The sequence below is a fragment of the Anser anser genome, assembly GCF_964211835.1.
Source record: "Anser anser genome assembly, chromosome: 24".
Classification (NCBI taxonomy): Eukaryota; Metazoa; Chordata; class Aves; order Anseriformes; family Anatidae; genus Anser; species Anser anser.
In genome coordinates, this window is record NC_139745.1 from 2,981,226 (window position 1) to 3,000,826 (window position 19,601).

The 19,601-nt window shown below is 46.0% G+C and overlaps 1 protein-coding gene across 2 annotated transcripts in view; it reads left to right on the plus strand.

Moving 5' to 3' along the window:
* Window positions 1–19,601, plus strand: part of LOC310885991 (uncharacterized protein) — a 239,033-nt gene that overhangs the window by 205,641 nt on the left and 13,791 nt on the right. The window contains exons 4-5 of one of the 2 annotated variants that reach the window (XM_083809973.1): window positions 16,533–16,675; window positions 16,771–17,850. In XM_083809973.1, the coding sequence (XP_083666099.1) occupies window positions 16,533–16,675; window positions 16,771–16,951 (324 nt within the window). In that variant the 3' untranslated portion in view covers window positions 16,952–17,850. Of the gene's footprint in view, window positions 1–14,862; window positions 17,851–19,601 lie in introns of both variants that reach the window. The other variant, XR_014575067.1, reaches the window with a different exon arrangement.

The window sequence follows — 19,601 nt, forward strand, 5'->3', positions numbered from 1 at the left end:
GTTTATTTGTTTGTGTTTCAAAGGAGTGGGAGAGCATCCACAAGGCCTGGGTGGAGTGGGCCCAGGGAGCATGGGTGGTACCAGGTTACCCGTCACCTCCTCCTCACATCCTGCTGATGCTGAACAGGTCGCACAGTGAGTAATTAACACTGAGAAAAGGACAAGGAAAGTTTCCAAGGGATGCAAAAAGGCACAGAGAGCTCATTTCTGAGTGCAAGTGCAAAGTCTCCCTGTCAGACAGCCACTCCTGTGGACTTTTGGTGTACAGGCTTCTAATTAAGAAACTAGAGGCCTGAAATCACTTGCTTTTATCCTGCAGTTTTTCTCTTGTAAGGATCTCCTGGGGTTCGGTTAGTCAGCACATTGAGGGGATTAGGGAGCCCTGGGAGATACCTTCAGAAATACTAGGGAGCTAATTAAAGCAGGCAAGGGGAATTGGCCGGAGAAACAGTTTCACAAATACACAGACATTTAAAGGCACCAGCAGAAAATGCAAGACAAGGAGAAAGATGGAGCTTTAAAGAGAGGCAAACGGAAGAGACAGAGACAGAGAGACCACCTGCAAGCAGCAAGAATTATTAGCAACTCTCTTCTTCACCGGCAGCCACGTTTTCCCTCTAGATTTTGCCCACAGGGACAGCACTATGGCCATTATGGAAATATTTCCTAAAACAACAGGAATCTGTTGCTTACTTCCAGTCATTAGCAGCTCCATTTCTCACATTCAGCTTCTGTGTGAGCATGCAAGGCAGTGGGAGCTGGTAACATTGCCTTTCCTTTTGGTTGCTGAATGCTTCTCATTAAGAGATCCCGCTTTGCATAACTTGTTAGAGCACCAGAAAATCTGAAACATTTGGGCTCACGTTTTCCTTGATATTTGTTTGCACCAGGAAACAAATTGGAGTAAAAGTACAAAGTAACATTGGCTACCTCTGAGAAAGGATTCAGGGGAAAATAAATTGGCTTGCTGCTTTATAGAAATACCTACCATGATTCATTGAATAGCTCTTGCTATTTGGATAAGGAACCTGCAATTTGGAGGCAAAGTCTCCTTTGTACTAAAGATTTGGCTTTGCCATCCACGCAGCTTCCACTGAGCTGTAAGCCAAAAAGAAATCCCAGTTCGCCTGGCCATTGTACAGGCTGTATCTGCTAGAGCCTCTCTGTCCTCTGTAGTGATATGGAACAGCCAGGCTTAAATCCAAGGAAGTAAGGGGCTTAGGAATCCTTGGAGGTTTCTAAGACCTTCTCAAGTTGGCAAGAGTCGCATAGGCTGGACAGGAGATCTCCAGACATCCCTTCCCACCACTGCCTCTAACATTTTATTTATCAAATAGCCAAGTCCCACGATTGTCTCTTCTCTCCAGGGGCCAGTCTGCCAAAAAGATAAACGGCCTGGCAGTGCTGCGAGCTGCTGCATTTGCCCACACACCAAAACATGATGGAACTGCTCAAGGCTTTAAAATTCCTGTTTGAAAAAGGTTATGAGGGGGGAGGAATGAATGCCTGTTGAGAGCTATCTAAAAGCAAATTGTTTGTGCAAACAAACAAAAAAACAGAAGTAACAACAAGGGTGCTATCCTCTTCTTTGCGTGCTGGAACATTGCACAGCCCGTAAGTGGGTCCTGAAGTGGTCTCCAGCCCGGTGCCAACAGTGCCTACAGATGGAACTCAGCTCCAGGGAGTTGTTGGCTTGATTTGCTTGCCAAAAATCCAGCCATGACTCAGAAGTGCTAGGGAGAGTGCACGCCGTGCTGAGAGGGTCCTGGGCAGCAGGGATGATGGAGAGCCAGTAGCAGCAGAAGGTCAGTGAAGCAAACCAAATTTGAGAGGAAGGGTTCACTCTCGAGAGGCTGAGAGAAAACAGCAATCACGGCAGTTAGCAAAATAATAAATAAGCCCTCCGCTTTTTGTGAGAGAAATGGTCACAGCTGAGCAAATGCCTAGCAATGGGCTGTCTGGTGTGAATGATGGATAGAGAGAAGAACAAGGCTCGATGAGGTTTCATGAGCAAAGTAAATACATAAAAGCAACCGCTTGGCAGGAGAGCTGCAATGAGTGGGATATTTGGAGGTGGTTCTCTGAATGCGTGCCCCTTAGCAGGGAGAGGCTCTCTGCTCAGAACAAACTCATGGAATCGCACAGATTCAAGGAAGATGAAACCTTCTGGGTCAACTTTTGCAAATGATTTTGGCCAGAAAAAGAGAATTTTAAAAAAAAAAAAAAAAAAAAAGGAAAGCTTTTTCATCCTGTTGTTTTCAAACTGGAACATTTTGACTGTTTCAAAACAGTTTTCACTTCAAAATGGACTTAGATGTTTGAAGAGGAAAAATAATCACACAATTCACACTGAAATGAAATGAAGAGGTTTTGTTTTGGGCCAGGCAGACGTTGACAGCTTTAACCTTCGGGAGGTTTGGAGAGTGGCTGAGGGCTGTAGGAGGTGCTGATTCATAGACAGAAAACATCCATTTGTAATAAGACCCAGAATTAACTATTTTTGCTCCCTGGAATTTTGTCACAAAATATTGTGGGTTTCAAAAGCAAGTGGGCAGATGAATGAGGAATGAATCCATGAAGGGCTGTTAAGTACAAAAACATTGATAGGCATCTCCAAGCTTAAAATGTTTGGGAAAATAACAAAACAAAGTGCTCACTGTTATTCTACCCATCTCTTCATGTCCTCATTAACCACTTTGAAGAAAGAATCATGGGTTACCTATACCTTTGGTCTGACCTGTAACAGCTGCTCTTGGGTATTATAAACTAAAACCAAAAAATGTTCTTGTTTTATTCCTTTATTTCCAAGCCCAAATTACATCATGAACTGAGTCATTTCTGCTGATATTCTAGCTCCTGCCAGGATCAGACCTAGTTCACACTGACCTCACTTGTAAGCCTCACTGTTGCATCAAGTTTTCATCTCTTATGGCAAAACTTATACAAATAAATTAGTTTTTCTCCCCTGCTTCTTCTCTCTTGCACCACTGCCACCATCATAAATGATGGGCTGTCTCTGGTAGCTGCAAGTATCACCTGGGACAGTCCCACAGCTCAGCAGCATTTGGGGAGAAGAACCACACTACAGGTATTGGTGGAGGAGAGGAGAAATCTTCATACAAGGAGCTCAGATTTCAGAATTAATGAATTTTGATCCGACCAGGGCTGTTTTCCAAATCCCACCATTAGTTTTTGCCCCAAACTCTCCCTGTCTGTCATCTTCAGCTCCTAAAGGAATGGTGAATTCTTTGGCTCAGCAGCCAAACAAAGCATGCAGAAAAACAAATACATTTCAGAGGAAATTAAATGTATTTTCGAGGGTTAGTAGCAAAAATACACAAAAACCTATTCTGCATCAAGATAAGCATGCTGTTTGACCCAAAATGTCATGCTTTGCTGCGTCGGTAGCTTACTTAGCCCTTTTGCTTAAACTCTCCCTTTTCACTTGCAAGACATTTTTTCAGCAAATACTGCCTTTTTCCTCAGAGCAGCCCACTTAAGGCTTTCTCCCACGAACCCCAGGTGCAGCAGAGCACCGTGGTGCTGCCTGCACCCTGCCTGCACCCTGCCTGCGCCTTGCCTCCCAGCCTCTCACTCTGCTTGCTGGGGTATGCAGATAGACAAACCGCCTGTTGAGATGCAGCACGTTATCTAAAATTGTTATCTCCCCGTCTTCCCAGTCCCCAGGACCTCATTTGCTGATGACAATACATTAATGAAAAGCTGCGCTCGTCCCTTTTGTTACGATTAAAGAAATGTCAAACCGTATTGTATTCTGCAGCAGCGCATATCTGGTGTGGTCAGGTGGAAAAGGGGGGTGGCAAACCCAGGGGGTTTCTCATTCTCCTGCCCTCGTATCAGACTGCAATGCAACTTTAGAAGGGAGTTTTGGTAAGCTCTTGTGGCTACAGCAGAGGACAGACGTCCCAGGGTGTTCTGTGTTACAGGGATCTGTTGGACTCATGTAGTGTACAGGTCTCACACTGGTTCACGTGGGAGAATTTCCTCTTCAACACAGAGCAAGGTCATTCCTTACCTTTTACGTGTACAGAAGGGGTACGCAGCCCCACTTGTGTTTTTCCATATTCTCTTCATTCTGCCCCCTTCCTGTAGCTGCAGGACTTGCCTGAGACTCACTGAGAACTCACATTTTCTGCAAGCCTGTTTGCTCCTGGAGGTCCCCAGTGACATGAATAACTCAGCTCTGGTTTGGGGCTTCTCTACTAGGAGGGTCTGCGTGGTTCAAGCACTGCTCCCCTTGAAGTCATGTCCTAGAGTTGGTCTGGCTTAGGCTGATGGCTATGCTGACTCCGCAGTGAACAGGACAACACAAAGTGATTTATGACCTTATTTCTTTTGCCTGTAAATTTCTTAGTTTCAGGCCGTTTCAGGACATAGGGCAGAGAAAATACCATATAGTTTGTAACACAGTTCCTCCCTGTGCTTCACCATCACTAAAGGATTTTGTGGAAGGAATTTGATGAGGCAATTCCAGTCCTCCAAGGAAGCTGTAATTCATGAACCAAAACTTAGTATTGTTTAGGCATCCGTTAGTCTGAGCAAACTTTTGATCACTACCTTCATGACATTGTAATTTCAGCAAAAGCATGGTCAATATATGGCTATACAACAAAATACCGTAGCATTACGAGTAATGGGATTGTAAATAGTCTACTCAACACCCTAACCTTAATATACAGCCACAGTACGTTCCGTTGTTACAGTACCCATCACAGCAGCATGGTAGCAGGCCAAATTGCTAGCATTTGGTAAGCGTTACCAAGAGACTCACAAGCAGTAGGAAAGTGCTATGTTTTTCCATGCACAGAATGAAACAGATGTCTTCAGCAGTGAAATCCTCCCCGTGCTGGGGACAACACAAGCTGGCACTGAATGCTGGGCTGGACGGCAATGGCGAGAGCTTAAAATCTTCTGTATCAGGTCAGACTAAAGATCAGCCCAGGTCTCCCCAGAGTCAGCAGCAGGGGCCTAAAGAGAGCATCAAAACAGGGTCTGTATGACGTGGTGCCTCCCCAGAATATTATCCGTGTGTCTAGTAACTCATCCCACAGGGATTTCACAAGCCAGGTGTAAGGTCATTGTTTTTCATAAACCTCGATCACGTTTTCAGTTCCATGAGTTCGCCCAGTAGCTCTTTGAACCCATATTTGTCTGCATCCACAGCTTCTTGCTTCTACTTCCCTAGCAGGGCAAAACCAGCCTTTCAACAAGGGGCTTACAGCCCCCAGAGGGGTCAGCTAGGAAGGACATTTAATTCAACTGTGAGGTGAATGAGCCTACAGGTGGGTGTATAAGTAATAGGTAGAGAACCTCTCCTTCATGATGGTGGTTGTTAAAATGTCCCCAGGGGCCAGCTTTAAAAGGAGACCCTTCAAAGGGTTAGAAGGGCAAAATGCATCAAGGGAAGCTGATAGGACACAGAATAGTCAAATTCTTCTTTGAGTCACGCAGGGGAACACGGTTTGATAACAATCAGAGCATTTGCAATCTCTCAAAAGGATTAGAAACGTCAGTCAAACTCAGGGCAGGGAGGTGTTAGTGAAAATAAAATTAGAAAAAAAAGTAAAATAAAATAGTAGGGAATAAAAGTAGATAGGGACTGCTCTAGAGGAGTTTGCTAAGTGCTTTCATTGACTTCCACTTTGAATCGTGAACTGAGTCCAAAGTCTATATGGTTTTGAGAAGCCATTTCCTTACAGAAAGCACAAATAGCAACTTAGAGATGCTATTCTAAGAAGCACTTGTCACTGTATTCATTCAAAGTTGCAACAGTGAGTTGTGCCAGGAATTTTTTTTTCAGCCCTGCTAATTCTCTGTCAGCTCTATCCTTCTAGGTATCTAGCTCAATCTCAGACTGTGAAACCGTTTAAGAAATTGAAAAGCTTTTGATTCTTAAAAAAGGCAGTAATGCAAGTATGAAAAATATAATTTGGGAGTGGATGTAATAACATTCCTACAGGCATTCAAGCAAAGAAAAATCCTTCTGGTGAAATCTACCCCTTTCTAGAGCAGTTCAGGCTTAAATGGGATATAATTAGGTAGAGCAATTGTGCTGCCTTTGGTCTCAAAAATGGACTTCACCCTTAATAGGACAAAAGATCAGTCAAAACTACATTTTGAAGGAAAATTCATGTTTTCAACAGAACTGGGTTTTTAATGACCAACCACCTCTAGCAGAAAATGTTACTATTTCAACAGAAATCCCAGCTATTTTTTTGCTAGGAGCACAAATATTATTACTCAGAAGAGTGAGCATTGGCTTGTGTGGCCTGCAGAGCTGGTGCTCGGGAACCCACCCCCCAGGGCTCCTCTGGTGCTCTTCTGGTCCCCACGGGATGGTGACATGTCTTGGACCACCACGACCACCAGCATGGAAAGGAGAACAGCCACCTGCAGCGGCACCTGCAATGCCCAGTGCAAATGAATTGTTTTCCTTATGGAATACTCACGTGTACATACATTCAGATATTTGAACACAACATCAAATTTCTCTCAAAAGTTGAAAAATAAAAAGGGGGGCGTTTTGGAGTAGCCATAAGGAGAACTTTGAGGAAAGAATCACAAAATACAGCGTATTTAACAGTGCAAATAGAGATATTGCATGCACAAAAAGATAGAAACTATTTTATATCATGCATGAAATAATATCCATATATCATGTAAATATCAATATTGTGCATACCATAATATGCATCTATTTATATAAATCACCATATATGCAGTAATATAAATGAATGTATTCTGGTATGCAGTAGGCAGCCCAGATTTCTCAGAGACCCAGAGGAGGGATGACAACAGGACCCGGCCATGTCAGCTGAGCCCCATGCCGGGTTTGTTCTCAGTCCCTGCAGCCCGTTAGAAGGCAGACACACTGCCACGTGCGCACACACATGCACACACTGTGATCTCTGCTGGGGATTTGACTTTGATTTTTACCTGTTTGCTTTAATATAAAGTAAAAGGTCATCTTAGAGTAACATTCCACAGTATTCACTGTTTATTCTCAGCTGGAGATGCAGCATCTCTCTTATCTGACATTTCCACGACAAATTAAGTTCCTCAGACACCTTTTAAGGACGCAAAATGATTAATATCTAACACAATTCTGAGATATAATAAACTCTGCCTATCACTCCTGCATCTCCGCCGGTGTGGTTTTAATGCATTTCTCCTCAGGGCAGCTCTGTGGTAGGGCAGCCCCTCTTACCCTTATTTTACATGTCAGGAGGGGATGCACTGACTTCGGAAATTATGAGCTTTACCTCCTTTATTTTAAACAGCCCTCACCTTTAGGAACATCCTGCTCTCCAACACCTGGTTACAGATAGGACTAGAGCAACAGTGTGCATTAAATACCTCCTGCACTTCATTTCCTCCCACCACGTTCCCTACATCCTGTAGTTCTGACATATTTCTCTGAACATGGCCAGAAGGCTGAAAAGACAAGGAGACACCCAAAAAAAAGGGTGATCCCACATGACTAAACTTCCTTAGGAAGCCAGCCTGAAAACAGCAAGAAGCATTTCCAGGCTCCAAGCACAGAGAAGAAAAGATGAACAGCAGCACAAGAGGCAGCAGCCCCCCACGCGTTGCAGCTAGGAGCTGGAAGAAATTGCCAATCGGTTTTAGAAAATGTGCAGAAACTCAGCAGCTTTGAACACACTTCAGAAATGCTGAAATTAATCTTGTTGAAACAACAGATGAAGCGGCAAAGGGAGCAGCTCTCCCATCCTGGATCCAGGATGAGGTGTGGCAGGATGTGCTGCAGCAGGATGTGCTGCTGAGGATGCATCTGCCCTTTCTTTGGGCTCGTATCCAGCCTGGATCCAGGTACTGGAATGAGGAGCCATGGGTAGGGCAGTCGTGTGATGGAGGTTGAATTGTGCTGCTCAGTGAGGAACAGCTGCTTTTCTCCATCACGCATACAAGCGCAAGGAGCCTGGGAGTGAGCTAACACAGCACAGCCCACAGCACTGGCAGGTAGTGTGGTTAGCCAGAAAAAACATTTCCATGCTGTAATTTTGGGGCCAAAATCCAGTTCTGTAAAATTCCAAGCACTCCGTGGGGACGACTTCAGTGTTAACACCAATTTTCTGTGCATGAAAATCAGGAAGTTCAGCACTGCGTCTCTCACCTCATTTCAGGGAGTTTTTGGCATTAGTGATTCATTGCTGCATCTCCACAGCATCTTGATGCCAGATACATCACCCATGGCATCGTGGCTCATTAGCGTTGGCTTGGTGGTGGCTTCTAGACCAGAAACATTTTGCTTCCAGGTTGGAGGACACACAGACACATCATTTCTCTTCTCTTCTCTTCTCTTCTCTTCTCTTCTCTTCTCTTCTCTTCTCTTCTCTTCTCTTCTCTTCTCTTCTCTTCTCTTCTCTTCTCTTCTCTTCTCTTCTCTTCTCTTCTCTTCTCTTCTCTTCTCCTCTCCTCTCCTCTCCTCTCCTCTCCTCTCCTCTCTTCTCCTCTCTTCTCTTCTCTTCTCTTCTCTTCTCTTCTCTTCTCTTCTCTTCTCTTCTCTTCTCTTCTCTTCTCTTCTCTTCTCTTCTCCTCTCTTCTCCTCTCTTCTCCTCTCTTCTCCTCTCTTCTCCTCTCTTCTCCTCTCTTCTCCTCTCTCCTCCTCTCTCTCCTCCTCTCTCCTCCTCTCCTCTCCTCTCCTCTCCTCTCCTCTCCTCTCCTCTCCTCTCCTCTCCTCTCCTCTCCTCTCCTCTCCTCTCCTCTCCTCTCCTCTCCTCTCCTCTCCTCTCCTCTCCTCTCCTCTCCTCTCCTCTCCTCTCCTCTCCTCTCTTCTCCTCTCCTCTCTGTTTTTGAGTTTTTGAGGGAATTGGAGCCTTTCTAGTAAACAAATGAGGGTCTGCCTAGTTAGGAGAGGTTTTGAAAAGCTCATCAAGACTAATTCTTAAAATGGGTAAATGAAAGCATATTAAACAACCTATGTAGACACACTCATTTGGAATTAAAGGTTCTGTAATTAAGTTTTACTTAATTCACTTTTGAAGTGACTTGAGCCAAATTGAATTAAGGCCACTTTAATTTTAAATGAAAGTATCCAGACCTGGATTTAATGTAATTTAACTAATCCACTTGCAATTCACACCACTAGTTAATTTTGGATTAATTTCCCCTTGTAAGCAAGCTCTTAAACAGACCACAAGAAAGCAACTTTATTTTTTTTCCCTCTTCCATCTAGAGAGGGAGCCACAGAACTTCTTTTTCAAAAAAAAAAAAAAAAAGGGAAAAAAAGCACCTCTGCTCTGCGAAGTTTAACCCCTCTTCATTCTTTTTCACCGTGCTTGGGGTGAGCCTCATGAAGGGTCTGGAAGAAGCCTCCAGTGACACCCTCAGCTGAAAGGAGACAGGGGTGTTCCTCTGATGTTGCTCCTCAACGGCCATCAGTGATGTCCCCTCATGCAGGGCTTTCAAGCCCACCTTCAGGAGAAGGTTTCATATGGGGGAAATAAAATTTGGCAAATGGCTCTGGGAAGGCAGCACTGAGGTTTGTTGGCCTGGCTTGAGTGGGGGTCAGGATCCAGGCAGACTTTTTGGTCAACTGAAGAAGGGCAGATCCCAAAGGGCTTTGGCAAGGCTTGGGAGAGGTGCTGCGTGGTGCGAGGTGGGACTGGAAAGAGTCCAGCCGACAAGCTCTGTTAATTAATGCATTTACAAAGCTGCATAGGTCACTTTTAGGAGCCCTGAGCTGCGGCAGCAGCATGAGGCGATGCTGTTCCCCCAGGGCAATTAAAATGAGGGATCTCTTTGAAGCTGCTGACAACGACAAGCCATTAATAGAGCAACCAGCACGTGAACAAGCAATTGTGGGGCTGGAAGGGATGTCAAGATTTAGAGGAGAAAAAACATTTGTAATAGAGAGAGAGGGTTAGCACAGCTAATGCAGATGGCAGATACCCAAGTCTTGCTGCCTCTGATTTGAACCGCAGAGTTTCAAATGCAGCTCAGTTCATCCCAAGGCACTTAAGGGTGCAGGTAACCCTACAGTAGGGCACAGAAACCCCTGACAGCTTGCGTTTCATGCAGAGAAGTGCTGTGCTCCCATCAGTAATAACAGCAGTGATAATTTTCATTACTGCAGCGTGCAGTGGGCATTGTCTGTTCATGCAGACTTTGATGAAAGGAAGATGTTCTCAGATCAAGAGAAAACAGCAGGCTTCCAAAAGGATTTAGGGAGTCAGAGAGCTCATCCTCCTCTCAATCCCCAAGGGACTGATAGATCCCTGCATCCCTTGCGTCATCTCCCCATAAACCCGCCTCGTGTAACACCTTGCACCTACCTAAAGCACTAGTGAGATCCTCTGGCATCTGTGCATCGTGGTGGCGTGGGGAGCAATGAATATTTCATGCAGGCATTGCATTTTCTGGAGTAAGGAGTAAGGTTCAGGAGATTTCACCAGGAATAGAGCCGGCAACTAAGCTCATATGTTTTTCATCAAAACCAGAGCTTTTACGGGTTTGAATTCAGAAGCTGCTTTTCTTCTCAGCCACAAGCCAGAGCAGTTTAACTGACAAATCCTGCCTGGGAGGTGCAGCTTGGCTCCAGGGTGCCTCCACCCTTCCCCACAGCACCTTTGATTTCCTAAATCAAACTACACTTCCCAGAAGGCCCCTTCCCCGGCAGCGCCTCTAGGCAGGCCCATGGCTAGGGCTAGTTAGAGTTTGGTTTTTCAGGTATTTGACTTTTTCCAGCAAGACAAGGGAAAAGACACATTCTCTAAAAATTTCATTTAATCAAAAGAAAATCGATTCTTATGGGAAAAGAAAAAAAAAATAAAAAAACCTCAGTTGAGATGGAATATTTTTAACCAGACTAATGATAACTATCCCACAGCTCCCTAAATCTGGCTCCCTGCCTTTCACATAAGCAATGACTGGGTAGGAACTCCTGCTGTCAGCATTTTACTTCATTTGTGACCCACCACCTCTTTTCAAATAAATTCCCATTGAATTATCTGAAGTGAACAGAGAGCAAGGGGGGAAAGGAATTCAGGCTTGGAGGATAATACAGAAGTTATTTCAGCTGGAAGATCGAGTGCATTGCATCCATTTAAAAATCATTTAAAATGGTGAAAGAGGTGTTTTGAACTCAGTGGGAAGCTGATGACTGATTTGAATTCGCATTTGCACACCCTTTTACTATGAAAGACTCTCTGGAAAATAAAAGCCCCCAGCAAGATCTCCCAGGATGCGGCGGAGGTTGGAAATCAAAGGGAACTGGAGGTGCCATGCAGCTGTTGCACCTGCACTCCAGAGCCAGCAGAGGTGCAGCCGTCCCGCTGTCTGTTCTGCAGGATGCATGTCCTGCACCCAGCCCATCGTCGCTGGAGACATCACCGCAGCAACCTGCACAGTCCCAGGGTGATGCCCAGCGCGAATTTGGTGGGGTGCCCGACAGAGCAGGCTTTGATGCATTTACCACCTTGGTTCAGCATCCCAGAGCAGCAAGGAAGGCATTGTGCCCCCAACGCCAGAGAACTGCTCTCCTCTTGGCCATTCTCTGCTGGCATCAGCCCTTATTTCTGCCTTAGTTTTCCCATCTGTGAAACCACCACGGTGATATAGACCCACTTTTTTGTGATTAGTTTGAGCTCTCTGGATACAAATTGCTAATAATGGCAAATAGTCATGAAGGTAGTTTGAAGAAACGTAGATAATTCAGTTTGTTTTGTACTGTAGCTTACTCATACTGCTTATATATACATCTATATATGTTTCTGTTTCTTCTTAAGATTCATTTCATTTTTAAGTGCATGGGAGAAGAGCCCAGAGTTCAGCTATACATCACTTGTTATTGATGGTTTTTAAAAGTAAATAAGTGTATGCTATTATGATTTCATCTTCTGTGCAAGAAAGCGGTGTTCTGAGTGCGCATTACTCTGGGAGACCTGCCGTGTTTATATCCCTTACACGATACGTCTTTGTTTTCTGAGGCACAGAGTGTCTTCTCCATTTCACAGCACACTAAGGATTAACACCCAAACTGCAAAATGCATTGTACTTCCACTGTTAATCTGTCACATTAAAAAAAAAAAAAAATGGAAGGAAGGAAAAAGAACAACAAAAAAGTTCAGTTGCTTTCATTGCCTTTCCACATCAGTGATTTTTTTTTAGCATTTTGGAAGGCATTTGAATATTTCAGTTGGGCACAAAACAGGTGACAACATGGGCCAGGAAATGGGTGATGTCCTCATGGACCTCCAAGCTGTAGCAGGGGTGATGCAAACTGTATGTAACCTGCTTTTCTTGCTGTACCATGAAAGACAAATTCCTGGTAGCAGAAGCCAGCCTTTGACTGTCAAAGCCAAACCTGAAGTCTCTGTTCTTCCTGTAGAAGCTTAAATAAATGAGTTTGTGCTGCAGTTCCCACATGCAAGATGGGTATCGTGGACCCCTCCAGCCTCACCAGGGCTTTCTGTGGGGCTTGGATGTTAGGAAAAAATGGGGTATGTAAATAGATAATATGAGAAGAAAATGCAAGCTCCAGCTGTTTTTTTGTTTTTTGAAAGAAAAGAATGCCTCCAGCTTAGGAACGAGCAAAAAGTTCATAGCATTTTCTATAAGCCTGGATTCCCACACTGGGGTTTGGAGTGAATTTTACATAAAGTTAGTCTGGAAATATTCCAGCCTGCAGCAGAAAATGAAACTCTGCGAAGGTACCGACCCTCAGTGACTCAAATCCAAAGCTGGGCTGAGGTTTGCAAAGCTGCAGAGGGAAGCTGGACAGCAGAGTTCACATTAATTTTAATAAGGACCGGGCATTCAGATCCTGCAAATGATAGCAGGGGCTATCAACCTCAAAACCTGTACAAGCCCCAGCCAAGCAGTACCACGTTTCTGCAGAACTCCAACAACTCTAAATACCTGTCGGAGCCAGCAGAGACCGAGCGCGGTGCACAGCCGGCCATGCACGCACCTGCTCCCGCAGCATCGCTGCAGCCATACAGGAAATATGGGAGTATTTCTTAGCCTGCACATTTAGAGGTGCTTTTCTGCCTACCAGGAAGTGTGGATTATCTACGAAGTGTGTTCATATGGCTAAGTAAGGGCGATTAACATGCAAATTCCACTTCAGCAAGTTTTTATGCTGATTGCTAGACCTCTTTTTTTTTTTTGCGCAGATCCTAGCAGCATATAGCTTGATGCGTAGGAATTTCTTAATGAGCAAGCTTCAGCACAGTATTTGTGGCAATGCTGAGAGGTGCTGTATTTATCAGTGGCTGAAACTCGGGTTTAGAGGCTCAGCCCATTTCTGAATTCAGGCTTTTAACTCAGACTTGTGCAAGCAGTTAAAACACTGGCTAAACTTCTGTAAAAAATCTCATGTTGCCGCAGTCTCTCAATGTGAGATTCCCTACCGAAACACCACAGAACTTGTATTTTTTTGGCTCTATTTTGGTCGCCCTCCGTGAAGAACTGGGCGTACATCACCAACTGAAGTCTGTAGTAAGGCCGCAGCCATGGGTTCAGCAGAGCTCCGTAGCCACATCCCCCAGTGCCCAGGTTCAACACCAGTAATGAGGGCGATGGCTATTAGTTTGTCACTTGTGGATAAAAAGGCAAGAGGGAGATGGTAGCGAGTGTGCCTGTGAGTAAAGATCACTGAAGGTTTTCAAACTCATCAGTGCTCAGGACCCAAGAGGCACTTGAACATTTAATGAAGTTCCTGGTAATTTCTTAAATCCACATCAGTCCAGGCTTCCTTAGGATTAACTCTCCATTTTTCTTGGATGATTTATATGAATATTAGTAAGAGAATAGGCAGTGAGACATCCTCCTGGACGGTAAGACGGCAGACACATGGGGGTGAGCTGAAAGGCGAGGTCTGCCCTCAGGCCTGAGGCCTGTGCAGCTGGCCAGGAGGCGCTCCCCTCCTCAGCAGGCCCTGGTGTCTTGGGGGGACAGCCCCAAGGTTGTGGGGCGATCAGGGCTTTGCTGCCAGTCTTGCCCTGTGTATCTCCCGTAATTGGGACACATCCCTTGGGTATTTTATCCTCATCATTTAACTGAGTCATCTGTGTGAGGCTCGTATCTCAGTCAAGGTCTCCAAGTGATTTTTTCGTTCAGGTGGGAACCCCCTGAGTCTGCAAGGCCTGCTGGAGCTCTCTGGAGTATTGCAACCGAGCGCTGCAGGCCAAGTTCCACCTGGTTTCTCACCAGACGTTGCCGTGTGGGTCACAGCCTTGGTTTGCCTCACTGACAGCAGGTCTGAGCATCTCCCAGCTTCCAGTGGGAGCAAGGAGAAGGCACCAAGAGCTGGAGGGGCTCAGTCCACAAAGTCATCCATTCCTGGTCGGAGCGACCTGCCCAAGGTCAGACAGGGAGCTGAGGCCAAGAAAAGAGCTGAACTGTGTTTTGCAAATCCAGGGCAAATACCCTAACAAACAGAGCATCTTCCCTTCATGCTGGCACTTGCTAGGGACAGGTTATGTGGTACAAACAGCTCCAGCAGTTCTTCTGATACAGCACTTACTGGAAAGCCACTTTCCTTGCCAAAATTGCCTCTGCTTGGATGTCAGCACTCATTTGCCAAGTAGTGTTGCCTTTAGATGTTGTTCATATACTTATCAAAGTCATTTTCCCCCGAGCTTTCAATCAGATAGCCCTGTGCTGAGCAAACAGGAGGAGACACTCCTTAAGTCCTCAATTACATTTCTTTTCTCCTCTTCAATTCCAGCACAGACAAGAGGTGATAATACCGAATCTTTCAAATATTTGATATACAAAGAGAAGAGCTTGTTAAAACGAGACCAATTAATGCATTTTTAATCCATATTTAAACACATGCAAAGATCCTGAATACTAATGCTGTCATTTAAATTCCAGGCGGGGAGGGCTGGCGCACGAGGCTGCATATCTTTCAATCTCTGCTATCCTGCCTTGTTTGAATCAGGCAAGGTCGACTAGGCACTGCTGCTTATAATAAAAAGGTGTGTTTAGGCTCCCTCCGATTTTTCTAATCACCTGATGATGTTCTTGCAGCTACTGATCATGTTGTTATTATTTTTTCCCTTCTTCTTCCTTTTACTCCCGAAGTTGAAGGACGTTTTGAATCCCCCTGGGTGTGCCTGCTGCTGGGAGAAAACAACCACACAAATCGGTTCAGCTTCTAATGTTTCCCTTAATAGTACAACACGTTTGCTTCCCACTGCTCCTTATGCAAATTGATCAAAACCTTGATTTTGCATCTTTTTATCATCACTGTTGACACCGCAGAGCGTTCAGGTGGGCCACGTACGTAGGCAAAGGTTATTTATTTGAGGCATCGCTTGGGTTTCTGTCAGACCTCATGGCCCTTGCAGCCTAACTTTTGCATATATTAAATCTTTGGCCCAAAGAGCTTACAGTATGCGTGGAAAAAAAAAAAAAAGAAGAGAGAGAAGAGAGAAAACAAAGTTAATGCAGTCACCAGTAATGATTATATCATTGCGTAGGAAGTTACCACCTGCCAGCTGAACTGCAGCAGCAAATCACATGTGCTCCTGTATGGATGGCGATGCCAAATCGGATGTTAATTAAAGAGACCAAATATCTGTTTTAAAGAAATGCAGTTTGGTGTGTGTGCATGGCCAGTGACTGAGAGGCAGGGTCTCGATTGCTTCTGTCCATGGGAATAGAGCCAAAGCTTGTGACAGGTATCACAGAAAATGGGTAACAAAAGAAGGAGCAGCAGTGACATCCGTTAAATTTGAGCCAGTCCTGTAGCCCATATTGCCTCCTGCTGCGGTATGGTATATTAACGTCGGAAATGAGTGTACCTAGAAGCCATTTGCCAAAAAAATTTTCATCATAACATGTTGATTCATCAAAGCCAGAATATTTCAAAGTGAAGGACCAATTTCAGTAGATTTTACATTTGGAGAAAAATGGAGAAAAGTTTTTAAAATTATCAGTAGGTCACCGTGACTCCCAGAAATGGAACTATTATATTTTGCTTCAAATTTGCTTTTCCCTTTGAAATGTAAGTTCAGCTACAGGACGAAAAGAAAGATTGAAATGGAAATGAAACCTTTGGAAATTACCAAACTGAGACGTTTCTGTGAAACCAGACAGGGCTTTTTTTTAATTACTTTGTTAGAGTCTTCTGGTTTTTTTGAGCCTTACTGTAGATTTTTAGCCTTTTCAGGACAAAATAGGGAAGAAAAAACTCCTAAAATCTGGAAAACTCTGGAGTGCAACATAGCTAGCAAGCGCAGAAGGGGCTGTTGTCTGGAAACCCTCCACATGGGTCTAACCACAAGGCCACCTCTTTTAATCGGCTACCCCCTGCTGCCTTGAGATGAGTGATTATCCTGTATTTAAAGCTTTGGCCTTGAACTTGCAGTAGGGGATGGTGTCTCTCAGGTTTATACCCTTTCCTTAATTAAGAATCTGTATTAAATATTCAGAAATTCTGCTCTGCGACTTTCCCGGGAAGCACAAGGGCATCCTGGAGAGACAAATCACTTTCTCATTAACACCTAGCCAGGCCACTGCTTTCCTTTCCTTTTTCTCAGTTCTGGCTCCGCTCCTTCAGGACCACAAAACTGCCGGAGAGCAGCAGGGAGTCCTTCCCGAGCTGCTGGAAACGCAGCAAGGGCTTTCGCTGCTGCCAGCCGAGAGGGGCCAGTTTGCACCAGTTAGAAGACGGGCTCGTCAGGTACAGGAGCAAAGGATGCAGCAGCAAAGCTAATGGGGAGACGATGTTTTTCCAGGCACTTCCAAATGCTGCTGATTCTTTTCATGCAACCACAGGGTGGTTTTATGCAGGGAAGGGCTTATGAAAAACAGGAGGAACTCGGCTCCTATGGAAAACCCAGCTTCGGCCTCATCAGCATGGCAGACACCCCACCGACACTACCAGTCTGCTGAGACAACCACCACATCCCTTTTTTGCGTGCTGCTTGTCACCAGGATCCTAACAAGACCCTATTGATGGGGACCGCCAGCATCACTACAGCATCTGCAAGCGGAGAGCCAGCTCGCTGCATCTGCGCAGGGAGACGACAGCGCGCTCACTGCAGCAGCCTCCGGCACCGCGCCTGGCCAGGGTGATTTATTTGCTGCCGGTGGCTGGATTAAACTGTTCTTTCCCTTTTGTTTTCCATCGTGCCCTGTCAGTTCTGCAATACCAAAGAAACAGTTTGGAATCGAGCAGGGTCCCTGACCTTCTGCATTTAATTACCAATGAGAACGGCGCGGGCCATCAGTAAAGGTGCTGAAAGGCAGGTCTTTATTGGCTGTTGGCTCCTTTTTCCAAAGAAGTGTTGGGTTCTGGAGGTGATAAGTGTTAAAAGTTGCTCTCATGTGGCAAATGTTTTTTTCATTAAAAAGAACAAAGAAAGAACCTCACAAGGCTTGCTTTTTTTTTTTTTCTTCCTGAAGGGCAATGAAGCAACCATAGACCCAAATTCTTGTTCTCCCTCTAGCAGGCCCCAGGCAAGGGGCAGCCCAGGGATTACACCCCCACAAGCTCACACCCCCGCGCCTTGTCCAGAATTTTTAGCACTTTGGTGCCCAGGGCATGCAGCCAGGATGGCCTGGCTTCTCCAGCCCCTTTCGTGTTCCTGCTGCAGAGCTGCATCCCCTGGGAGCCCGGTGGAGCACTGCAGCGTGTCCTTCCCAGGGCCAGGAGGACAGAGAGCAGCCAGCTCTGTGCCATTAGCAAGCCCACGCCATCTGTGCCCTGTTAGTCTTTCTTAACGAGACTAAATAAAGGGTTGCTGGTCTCTATAATGAGGTTGGCTGGAGGCAGTGGCAGCTGGTGATGGAGAAGGGGAGCATCCAGGCTCTGCAGGGAGGTGTTGAGGCTGCTTCTGTGGCTTACATTTCCTGGTAAGAAGGATGGGAAATGGGGTAATGCTGTGTCATGAGGTGCTATGTCATTTGGCTTTGGAGAATAAATGTTCTTGGCTACGTTTGACCTTGTTTGCTTGGAGGAACCTGGGTGTTTCTTGCTTAGGAAGAGTGGTCTGTGAAGGGTTCACTGCAGCTTGCCTCAAAGTAGCAGATACATAAGAAGGTTAATGGTGCATCAAGGGAACTTCATTTTAGGTTCTTTAGACACGCAGATTTAAATGATGAATGTGACAGCAATAGGTCTGAGGCAGGTGTGTATTTGGTGTGAAAGACTGATGACTGAAATGCTTCTGCAAAAATAAAATTAATAAAAGCTGTTCCTGAATCCTTCCATGTTACAGGCAGGGTGCAAAGGGGCCTTACTGCTACCTGCTAGCCCAAGGTTAGGGCCTCCAGTAGAGCTGCCCCACTGGTTTGAGTCCCTGGTGCCTTTTACCCTAGTCTTTGGGGAGATTTCCCATCCCTCTGTGTGAGCTAGCAAGAAATAAGGCGGGGGGTGGCTGGCCTGATGGTGTATTAGAGCCAAACCAAGAAACCAGCTCTGACTGCAGAAAGTAAGGTTTGGGTTGTAGCGCTCCAATTTTGTTGCAATACCCTGCGGGACATCTCTCTTAAATATAGCATGGAACCTTGTTCAACACCAACGACAGCTTTATGCACATGACTGGAATAGCCACGGGGACTGGAGGCATTTGGCATAAGGCTTTTGACTGTCCTGAGAAGCAGCAGATGGGGAAACACTGCGATAAGTGACTGGTGCTCTGAAAATGTCAGCAGCTGCTCAGAGGCTTTCTCTCACTGCGTGTTTGCACAGTGCTGGGACCCGTGGGACCTCGGCCTCTGCTGGGGTTCACGGTGCCACCACTGCACCTGGGCGCAGCTTCTGGAGCCACAAATCTCGTGGGGATGAGCACAGACCATGCGAGGGCAGAGTGAGCATCTGGGTGGGGAAAAACATGGTGCGTGAGGCTTGGGACCAGCCTTCGGATCCAGTGGAGCTGCAAGCTGACATCTGCCTGCTCTTGGTGGTTTTGTTAATTTTCTTCTCCATACCCAAGGTGTGAGGTGAAATGTCCTTTTTCCTTTGCCAAAGCTGGGGCCCGGGCCCTGTAGACTGTAACTTCTCCTTTTACTGGGAGCTGCACACTGCTTGGGGCACCTCAGTCACTATGTGCAGATCCGGCTGCTTGTGGTCTCCAATTAGCTGCAAGTCCAGAATGCCAATACCCTTTTTCTTTCCTGCTAGAGATAAAAGAAAATCCTTCTGGCCCTTCCTAGAGGAGGTCAGAGGGTCTAGGACACCTGATGTGAGTTTCGTCCTCAGCAATAGAGGACAGAGGCTCGCAGCTTCGTTACCTTGGTCCTGGAGGCAACCTGCTATCGGGGCTGGTGGTCCCGGAGCTGCCAGTGACATCTCCTCCCCTGTCACTTCGGTTTCTTCCGCCGAGAATCATATTCGGGATTTGAAGCTGGGAGCTGCGCTCACAGCCCTGGTGTGCGTGTGATGTGACAGCCCCGTCCTGCTGCCAGCGGTGGCCTCGGCCACCCAGGGGGGGCTCCGGCAGCCCCCTCCCCACGCTCCCCCCGAGCGAGCAGCGGAGATCCTGAGCTCCGCGCTGCGGTGGGAGGGAGCGGGCGTGCGCAGAGGCAGCGATAGCATCTGCTTTGTACCAGGCAGCAAGCAGCGGGGTTATTGTTTGTTAATAGATTGCTTTTGAAAAGCTGCT